The sequence below is a fragment of the Merops nubicus genome, unplaced genomic scaffold, assembly GCF_000691845.1.
Source record: "Merops nubicus isolate BGI_N331 unplaced genomic scaffold, ASM69184v1 scaffold16643, whole genome shotgun sequence".
NCBI classification, from domain to species: Eukaryota; Metazoa; Chordata; class Aves; order Coraciiformes; family Meropidae; genus Merops; species Merops nubicus.
Genome location: NW_008601096.1, coordinates 1,933 through 12,540, shown reverse-complemented (window position 1 = coordinate 12,540; position 10,608 = coordinate 1,933). Strand labels below are relative to the sequence as shown.

Sequence of the window (10,608 nt, the reverse complement as noted above, 5' to 3'; positions counted from 1 at the left end):
CAGCATTCAGTGGAAAAAACAAAACAAAAACAGAAAAAAAAGAAACCAAATAGGGGAGGTGGAAGGGCAAGGGGAGATGAAGGATGGTGAATCATCCTGATTTCCCTGTGATTAGTGTGTCACTACAGTCACAGAACAAGAAACAGAAACCTTGTCAAGTGGAAATGCCTCTCCAGTGGGTTGCTGTGGCCCACGTAGACGACAGCAGGAACTTTAGAACCGGGCTTGTAAATTGAGTCTGTATTCGTTAATCACTTGCATTCACTCTTTAAACAAAAACAAAACAAAAACGAGAAAAAAAAATCTATTCAGTACCGGAGATTAAATAATCACGTGTGTAGTCTCGTTGAAATATATTTTCAGATTCCTTAAGAAGTCTAATTACTTTCAGTTGCCATTTTTAAATAACTATATATATATTTGTATATATTATCCTGTGATTCTAGTTATGGTTCCTCTGCTGCACTGAAGATTTAGAAGGAGCATAAAAGCCTTTTGTCCCCCACGAACAGCACAAATGCTGCAGAAAGGTTATAACAGGCAGTCTTGTCTTGCTACCTTCATTGATCCGGGCGATCCATGGCTTCATCGTAAGTGATTATCCTTTTGGGATCTGGAAAGAAAGCAAAACCCTAAGTTGTTGACAAGCTACTTTCAGGACCCGTTGCTGAAACACTCACAAGAGATCTGCAAGGTTCTCAGTCTTGAATGTTTCTGTAGGACCCCCTGTGACAGCCCCTCCTGAAGGTGTGCCCAGGAGCCCCGGCTGACCCACAGTACACCCTGGGCAGCAGCACATGACTCTCCACACACAGCTCCTCCCACAAGCTAACACACATCTTCAAGGGTGAACTGTGGGCTACACCAGAATTTAAAACTTATTCTTGGGTGTGACACCCAACACCAGAAATAGAAAGCAATTTTGTATGCACATAAGGAAGACTCATTAAATCTAATTTAACACTGTTTTTATTGCTCTTTTAGAGACTCTGCTTCTCTCTGAACAACCCAGCATTATGGTAAAGCTTATTGTTCTGACTTTTAATGATCCAAAACACAGATAAACCCAGATTACAAACAGCAGGCTCTGAAGAACTACACTCAGGCATCTCCAGACACCAAGGCAATCTGCTCTTGTCACCCATCCCAACAGACAGACCTGGACAGAGCAATTTGGTTTATTTATTCTTTCCAGCATCCTTACCTTGCTTCTGCAAATTCCAAACCATTTCCATTTCTGTGGAGGCAAAATGAGAAGACCATCGTTACTATGCAGCTTGATGCTTCCATCAAATACAACTCCAAACATACTTTAGTTTTCAGAGAGTAGCACAACACCACAGCAGTTGTGCTGAGGCTGTCAAAGCCCACCCCAACCAGCCCCAACCCAGCCCATGGGACTGCACAAACTTAATGTGAATGATCCAGCAATAAAATGCAGAGAGGTGGCTGTAATGTGGTCTGAAGTGTCAGATGGCCAAACTGAGCATCAGAAATGTCATCACCATTCTCTGCCCCTACAAATCACAACCTAACTTCAGGCTCTACTACTCTCGACTCCAACGCTGCTTCACACATCCCAGCCCCAACGAGCAGCCTGGAGAGATGGTTTTTACAAGCTGACACTTAGTGTGTGTGAAATTAGAACCACTGGACAAGGCAAGTTTCTCATGGTTCACAGCATGCATCTGCTGAAACACACCATGCACAGACTATCCTGCTAACACTGCTGCAAAACCACTGCCAACGTATCATCCATGAGCAAGGGGCAATGCTCGAGACACCCGCCTGCGAGCTTGGCTTGCAGTTCTTTCCCAAATTTACCTCTGTTGTGGGCTAAAGACAAACAAACCCTCCCTAATTCTCACTGAAGGAACACGTTTTGTTTACCTACAAAGTAACAGCAAAGTCAAATGCTCTTTTCATTCACATTAAGAAAAAGAAAGCTCTCCCCTTTAAAACATCCAAGAAATTAAGTCACATCTTTAAAGATCCACTCAAATTGACCACATTTAGCCACTATTAAGTTGGAATTTTGTGTGCAAGAGTAAAGAGACATCAACTGTACCCTGCACCCAAGTTTAAGAGACAAAATTATCGAAAAGGAGTGTTCAGTAGGAACACAACCTGCAAGAATAAACTTTCAAGTCTCCCTACTTGTAGGACCTTGGGAGGGACTAGGAATGGAGAATGGCAGTGGATTAAAGCAGCTACACAGTATGTGCAGTAAAGCACAGAGCAGGACAATAAGTAAACTAACTGGCATGGGAAAGGAAGAAAAAAGCCCTACAAAAGTCATGGCCTCAGCACGATGTGTGCCAAGTGTCACCTCCATCAATCCCTGCATGTTCAAGTCCCTTCTCCAGCCCTGCATTTGTCCTTTGTCTGCCAGTCTGAAGCTCCCCAGGGCAGGAAATTGCATGCAAATAAATATGGCCAGTCCTCCCTGCACAATAAAGTCTTTTGTAAGGAAGGCCCCTACAAAATTTTATGAGGTCTGTTATTTTTGCATCATGATAACAACAGCAATATTTTGCACTTTCATTGGGGGAACTCTAAATGATCTGGGAACAGTACCCAGTCTGCAGCACCCCTGGGATACCAGCAACCTGGCACGGGACTAACCTCCCTCATCTGCCTGATGCAGATTCCCCAGAAGTAAAATGAACCAGCTACTAAAATTACCTCCAGCAGAGCTAGTTTTCCATTCAGTGAAGTTAGCTGCATCATTTGCCAACGGCTAAAGAACATCACCTATTTTAACAGCTTTCTTTCGCACTCTTTTGGTCCCAACTTCACTGGACACCACAATAATGTAACCTGCTTGGATTAAGATGTGCCTGACAATAAGACAGGCAGTGAGATACTATAGAAAACATACCAAAACCACTCTTAAATTGTCAAAATTCTGCTTAAAAAAAACCCCAACAATCCAAAACCCAAAGTCCACAACCTTTTCAGAGCTCAATCTTCCTTCCATTTCTTCAGAAGGAGAGGTAGGAGAGAGGGTGGTGTCAAGTGTCCTGTAAATACCAAACACTTGGACACCTTGGTTGGCAGATGCTCAGCCTGACAAAGCCAAACAAAGACCACTGGCAAACTGGATTGACATTGACTGCTACTGCATATTGTCTCCCATCAGAACAGAAGAGCAAGGCCTTCTTCTCTACCTGGACAGCAGCACATAGGGGATAACAGATTATCCACATTTACCTACTGAAACGACTTCAGGGGGGGAAGTCTTGGGCTTACTGTGACACAAACTAATTAAAAAAAAAGGTTTTTCTTCAATATTTAGATTTATGATTTATTCTGCTTTACTTGCTAACACATTAGAGTGAGTTTTCCTCCCAGTTCTGGATTGGTTGTAGGCTGTAGTCACCTATGACTGTCACAAGGTGCTGTGACAAGTGCCATGACCACTATCACAGTGGCTGGACAGACCTCAGTGACCAACTTGGATGGACAGGCAGCTCAGCAGAGCTATCACTGCTCCAACTAACCACAGCAGTGAGCACAGGGATGCAGGGTGTAAGAAAAGGTAGCCCCCATGAACTGTCCATCTAAGAGACCCCAGGCCTGCTTTCAGCCCCCTTCCCTGGGCTCAGGGAGGTCTTTTCTTGAGTCTGTTTTCCCCAGATAAAGATTCCAGGGTGAGTTTGTGCAAGGACTCTTACAGTTGCTCACCCCTGCATAGGAAAATGGGTCTCACCATGAGCCTGAGTCCACCTCTCACAGATATTGACCCAAACCCTAGTGTTGCTGCTTTCCAAAGCAGAAGGTGACCAAGACCTGACCAACAGACACCATTTCCCAAAACAGGGCACATGGGCAGGGAAATGTCACGCTTCCTTCTCAGCAGACTCCAGCCTGGCTAGAGAAAAAGCCATCAGCAAAGCCTTGCACAACCTGGCCTCAAAGTCAGCCCTACTCCAAGCCAGGGGCAGAACTAGGTCACCTTCTGTGCCCCTTCCAAACTCATGGTTTCCAGGATTTTTTACAGTTAGCTGGCCTCTGGCTCATGATTTCCTGAGGAACTGCCCAGGGCAGACAGCCCCAGCTACATCCACCTAATGAGCTCCAAGGAGAGGAACTACTTTCTGGAGGACTATCACCAAAACAAAGGGTCAGGGGAGGAAGGCTTTGATGTCAGGAACAGACTAAGGTGGGCTCTGGTGAATTGCACTGAGATTCCTCATAGGTCAATAAACTTTACAGCAGGACTGATACATAACCTTGGAGGAGAGAGAAGTCTTTCTGTGATAACTTGTTAAGAGAGACACTTTCACACATTTTCCTTGCTAGAGAGGCCACCCCTGCAAACAGAAGTGTCTGCACAATGCCACGGTACCAGCTCTTTGTTCCTACAAATCTAACATATAAACTGACAATAGTCCCTAAAATGATGCACTAAAAAAAAAAAAAGAGGGACAGACCATTCTTGCCTGATTTTTCTGATTCTACCTGCAGGACAGTGATTCAGTTAGGGGACTGCCCCAGAAACAAAGCAAAGGCTAAAAATTCAAAGCTGTGGAGACTCACGGCTGTACGGAATACATCCTGACAACTGGAAAAAGCAGAGATTTGAAAAATTAAATCAGCTTTTGCCCTACAGCTCAGGCCCCACAAGACCATAAGCCACAGCCTGAGATCTAACCCCTTCCCACCAAGGGGGATGGGAAACCAAAGCTTTTTTTTTTAACTCTCCTGATGTAAAGGATGAAAATTGCTGAATTCACAGCTCTGCTATTTCTTCTGACCCAGTTCACCATTCCAGCAAATGCCACTCCTGGCTGGCCCACGCTGCCTTGCTCTATTTTCCATGCTGCTCCTCTGCTTCCTCACGCGAGCGGAGATGCTGCTGCAGCCCAGGTGCCGGGAAGGAACAAAGCAGTGGCACAAGCAGAAACCGAGGGGCAAGACAGGAGAGAGGACTCAGCAGCTTCCTCTCCTCCATCTGTGTGGTCTTTGCTACTGTGCAACTGAACTGAAGAACTCTATTTGCCTTGTAGCTATGGACTAGTGAACTGCTGAGCTTCCCACCACAAAGCCTGCCATGCAGACCCCGGTGTCAGCGACAGCTGGCCTGGCTGGAGGACTGCAACTGCCCAAACCCAACAGAATTCTGCAAAGCGTGGACAGTTACTCCACTATGAAAAGCTTCATCCATGTGTCTTGACAGGATGGATCCAGCATCCTCTTCTGAAGGATAAAAAAAAAATCTGCAAGGGCCAGTTTTACCTGAAAAAGATGAGGACTTTGGTGATGCTGCACTGAGGAAGAGGTCTGGTTCTAACCTAGACAGGGATGACATCCCTAAGCTAGACCATCACTCCTTCCTGGTCTTTCCAGGCTCCTCTATTGAGCTACTGTCCCTGTCTCCAACTGCAGAAGCAGTAGGCCCCCAGTGTTCAACTAAATCAGCTCTACCTTGCTAAATTAGGTCTGTCACCTGTGAGTGTTTCAGGGCAGCGCCACAACCGCGGAGCGGCACGTGCTGGCAGTGAAGGCAGCTGCCTTGAAGGATCCTGTTTTACAGTCAAGCACATCAGATGATCAAGGGAGTCCTTCTGCCCTTTGACAAGAAAAAGTCTTTCTGCCCCTTGCAGTCACTGGCCAAGCCACACAAAGGAAAGCCTGGTTTGCTGGAACAAAGCTCCCGAGTAAGCTGGAGGCTGTCCCATAGCCTATTTACAGCCCAAGATGAGGATCCACATAACGTGGTCTGAGATACAGACACAAACAATGCAAAACAAAGTCCAAGCTTGTGACAGACTGGTTGAAACACTGCAACCACTCCTGCTAGAGCCCATTCCTCAATGCAACATCCAGAGCATCATCCTTGCACCACAGGTACCTTGCATATGGAGGAGCTCAAGAAAGGAAATGCACCAGGACCCCCCAGCTCCGCACTCACCCCTGTCCTTGCCTCACAATTGTTTCTCTTTGTGCCCATAACCCCAGAGGCAGGGCAGATTTGAAGACCAAACTATTGAGATTTTGCTCAAAAGCAAACAGATCAATCTGAACAGGGAGAAGTTCAACCTCCTCTTGAAATCAAAATCAAACAATCTGAGGATCCAACTGCCCAGGACACCCAAACACCGACCCAGGCAAAGCTGCATGCTCTCCCAGGCAAGCAGGGAGGAGGGGAAGGCAGCTTGTGAAAAATGAGTGAAATAATTTCTTTCCTACTGCAGAGGAACTGGCTGGCTAGAGGTAGGACCTGAGGAAAACAGCCCAAGATAAACAGAGAATGGTGTGGGAATTAACTACTACACTGCTGCCCTACAAACACACCCTGGCAGCTGCATTTTCTGCACTTTTTGCAGCATGCTGTACCACAGGAGCTCACCAGCAGAGCTCTGGTTGCAGAAGCACAGCCAAGAAGAGGAGACAGCATCTTTCACTTGTGTGGGGCAAAGGAAGGTGCTGTTCCTACCAAATAACCCAAAACCCAGCTCACCCAAGGGACCTGAATACATATGCAAGTGCAGCACCCAACACCATCACAGAAGATGTATTAAGACCTGGACTGATGTCCTGCTTTGTAAATCAGCAATAGCATCTGAAGACTAAGTAGGAGAAAGACAAACTCAAGCTGTTTGGAGCACCCCATCACTGCATTAACAACAACACTGATTAGAAACATCCATCATCATTCACCCCTAAGTAACACCCTGAAGTTGGCAGATAACACTTAAAAATAAATCTGGAGAAAGGACTGGTGTGGCAGAACTCAACTCCCCAGGGCACTGCAGGGGAGACTGCTCTGTATGCTCAAAGCCAGAGCATTCACATGGAGGGAGCACAAAACAGTATTTTAAAGAGTGCTTTAGGTGTCCTTCCTGCCACTGAATGTAATTAACGCCTGTGTTTAGAGCAGCTAAACACAGCCAGACTTTGAAGCTAACACCTCCTTAAGAGGACATGGGAAGGGAGTGTTCTTTATTTTCCTGTTTTCCCCATTGTTTTACTGGGGTCTGTCTTTCACAGCCAGGGAGAAAGGGAGAGCTGATGAGTCTGCTGGGGCTGAAGAGTGGCTTTCCTACAAGGAAGTTCAGGCTGACAAAACCAAAAAGAGACAAACTTAAGTACTGGGCAAATATGCAAACTTAGAAAAGGATTACTGAGGACCTCCCATGTACACCATGCCATGCTTTACAGTACCCCCATTTTTTGATAGGAAACTGGGATTTAGGCTGCAGACCTAAGGAAAAAGAAATGAGGAAGGAAAGCTTGTTTTAATACTGGAATAGACTGAGTGATGGGTAAAGGACCCAGATAAAAATCAACATGAACAATGTTCTCAAGAACACTGGAGTTTAAAATGTTAACATCATGAAAGTGAGATGACCTAGAAATAATATTTGGAGTTATTATTTTTAAATGACCACGCTTGCTATTACTGAAGGAATGCATCTCAGTTTCTCTATGCTGTACAGTTTGTGAACAGGCAATCTAAGAACTTTGCACTGGGTCAAAACACAGCAAATTTGCCAAAGCAAACCAAATACCAACCTCTCTGCAGAGGGGAGCAAAACACTATCCACACAGGTATGTGGAACAGTACAGAAAAAATGCATGATCACCTTTTTCCTTCAGGGTAAAGGGCTGCAGAGAGGGGGAAGGGGGAGTAAATAAAAAAGGAACTGCCTCTGTGTTCACCAAGGGTAGGTAAGTAGCACTGCACCAAAAGGGAACAGGCAACCAGGCTCCTGTTAATACCATGCAAGGACCAAAAGCCAAGTGCTGCCACAAGGCCGCCAAGCCTCTGGAGCTGAGGCTGAAGCAGAAAGCAAGCCAGCCCACAGGCTTCCCTCTCTTCGTTCCCAGTTTAAAGCATCTGTGTGGTGTTTGAGTCATTTCAGTCTTTTTTTTTTTTTTTTTAAAAGAGCTGGACTACAAAGGACTCCATGAAAGCAATAAAATCATCTGAAAGATTTGGCCTACAAAGACAAGGAGAAAATTCAATCTGCAGCTTACAGAGGAGTTGATAAGCAAAGATTTGTCTTGCCCTTGCCATAATACTCAAGAAGGGCAGGGGAAATGTGTGTGGAGGGGGAGTTGCTTAAAAAAAAAAAAATAAAATCAGCACACCATGAAAAGCTGTAGGAATAATTTTTTTCCTTCCTTCAAAGCCATGATTTCATGGTCTGATCTGCCCAGGGGAGAAGCTGCAACACTTTGGCAGTAGAGGTGTGAGTACAGATTATGAAGCCCTTTCAGTGACAGAATATCACCTGGTAAAGCTGAACAGAGCAAGAGAATCTACACATTTAACTCCTTCCAATGCTGATAAGCTTAGGAGGACCTGCTCGTTCCATAGGGATTAAAATGTAAACACCACCAGTGAACTATCCTCCCTAGCAACATCACTTATCCTTGTCCACAGGAACAGGGAAACAAATACCTCAACACTAAACAACCATTTCAAGAACTCTCCCAAACTGTTACTGCCATTAGAAATACACAAGCAAAAAGCTCCTTTATAACACAAATCAGAACTGCTGCAAAGAATAGATCATGTTAGAATATTGCACTTAAAAACCAAAATTAAAAAAAACGAATGCCCTTAGGCAGCAAGTGAAGCCATTACCTTTAGTGTGATATAGAATAGCAGCCCTCAGGTCAAAAGAACCCCAGCTATCTTTCCTTTCTAGGCCTCTCTGGTACCTCTGTTCTTTGGCGGAGGCTAGCAAATTGTTCGTAGGAGAGGCCAGAGGATTCTCTACTTCATAGTCTTTTGAAAGAAACACTAAAGCACCTTGGCTACTGGTGTCTGCCTTTTGTAGGTCACCTGTGTGATGCGACTCCAAAGCTAAGACACCACCCTCAACAGCAGTCCCAGGCTTAAGAATAGCACTAAGAATTTGAGGGCTAGTCCGTTTATCCAGCTCATAAGCCTTAGGAAACACAGGTTGTTCAGTTCCTGAGGGAATGATTTCAGCACACTGTGAAACCAAAGTGGCAGGATATTCCCCTTGAAATGTCACTTCCATTAACTGATTATCTGCAGATTCCCCCACAACAGTGTCGGGTCCAGCGCTGGGCTCGTTGATGAAAGACAAGCCCCACTGATTCTGGAAGATATCTCCCAGGTTCTGCTGATTTGCCGGCGATGGGAAATCGACTTGCCCTGGCCCCAGAAGCACAGTTTGCATATTTGAGGGGTAGATAAAAAGGCTAGATTTCTTTTGTTCGAGAGCTGTTGGAGTTGTACTCGTGTCCTGGGGCGCTGCCTCGGAGGAGGTCGATGGTACAGTACTAGCAGCAGTGGAGAGCAGTGGCTGGGTCCCTGGAGAATATGCACTTCCATCAGCAGTCCCTGCCAGGATGGGCCCGTTGGAGAAGCTGGCAGAAGTAACAGACTTCATGGCAGACATGGGGACCTGGGACAGTCGACTTGATGTTTGCGCCTGAGCTTCCCCGGCGGATGACGAAGACGATGAAGATGATGGGGATGGAGTCTGAGCTGCTTTGTTGAGGTTTTCTTTAACTTTGCTTGCATAACTTATTTTAGGAACAATTTTAGCACTGCTATTGTCCACTGGAAAAACTGGGGGTGGTTTAAATAAGGTCCATGAATCCTCTTTAGACGTAGCCGATGATGTGTGTTTCCCTTTGGACCGGTCATCAAACTTCTTGCTGCTAATCCCAGGTTTGGCATCAGAGTTTTTTCGCTGTACATCCCCAAGCCCAGGCTTTCCCCGGCCTGCTCCACCAGCCCCAGCCTCATATTTCCAAACAGGTTTAGTATTCTCAATTCGGTTCCCCTTTTGTTCACTATAATCAGGCTTGAAACTCTCAAGTTCCTGTTTTAAGGTTGGTGCGCCGACCTCCTGTTGCATTATTTTGTCCTGTACTAGATTCAAGTTCTCACAACCCTTGGCACTGTTGCGCCTGCCCTTCCGTTTTTTAGGTGTAGTATATCCACTCTCGGAGCCACTACCATCGTTATCAGCCCCTTTGCCTATGTAGCCATTGGTGATATAGCCAGAATTATTGGTTACCACACCGTTGGGAATGGACGCTCCCTCCTGCTTCTCCGAGGACTGGCTTTCTCGAACTTTACTTTCATAGGACTTCTCATTCTTTTTGTCCATACTATTTTTCTGAATGAAGTTCTTGGGTTTGATCCCAGCTTTCCCCAAAGCACCGGCCTTCACAGTCTGCTTTGGGGTCACGTTAGTGTCTACAAGCTGCTGGCTGCCATTGGGTACTCTGGATCCTGGGGTGGTGGCTTCATCAGAGGACAGGCCCTTTAATGACACTTCTCTTTCTCCTGCATTACCATTTAGCTCTCCGTAGCCTAAAAGAAAGCCAAAAAAAACAAAAGGCAAGAATTAGAATGTGAAATGTTAAACTTCTGATTGCAGAAAGCTGTAATCAGCCCCCAACGTATCCAGTTTCCTCAAGCAGACATTCTAAAATAGAAAAACATCTAGTCTCTGACACACACAAGCACATGCTTATTCTCTGGAAGCCACGGCAAGAAAGGTTAAGCAGAAATTACCAGGAGCTACAAACCCTCACATATGACAAGGTCATGTACAGATAACAAAACAAAGCAAAAGTATGTACAGCTACTATGATGCTGCACTAGAG

General features: G+C 45.5%; 1 protein-coding gene across 1 annotated transcript; it reads right to left on the bottom strand.

Moving 5' to 3' along the window:
• On the bottom strand, positions 1-10,383 carry NUFIP2 (nuclear fragile X mental retardation protein interacting protein 2; the record flags this gene model as incomplete). The annotated part of the gene is given in 4 exon segments (XM_008937899.1): positions 1-613; positions 1,205-1,237; positions 8,600-10,339; positions 10,342-10,383. Coding segments are annotated over 4 exon segments (1,868 nt in total), but the record flags the coding sequence as incomplete, so codon positions are not given.
• Between the last annotated feature and the right edge of the window lie 225 nt (positions 10,384-10,608).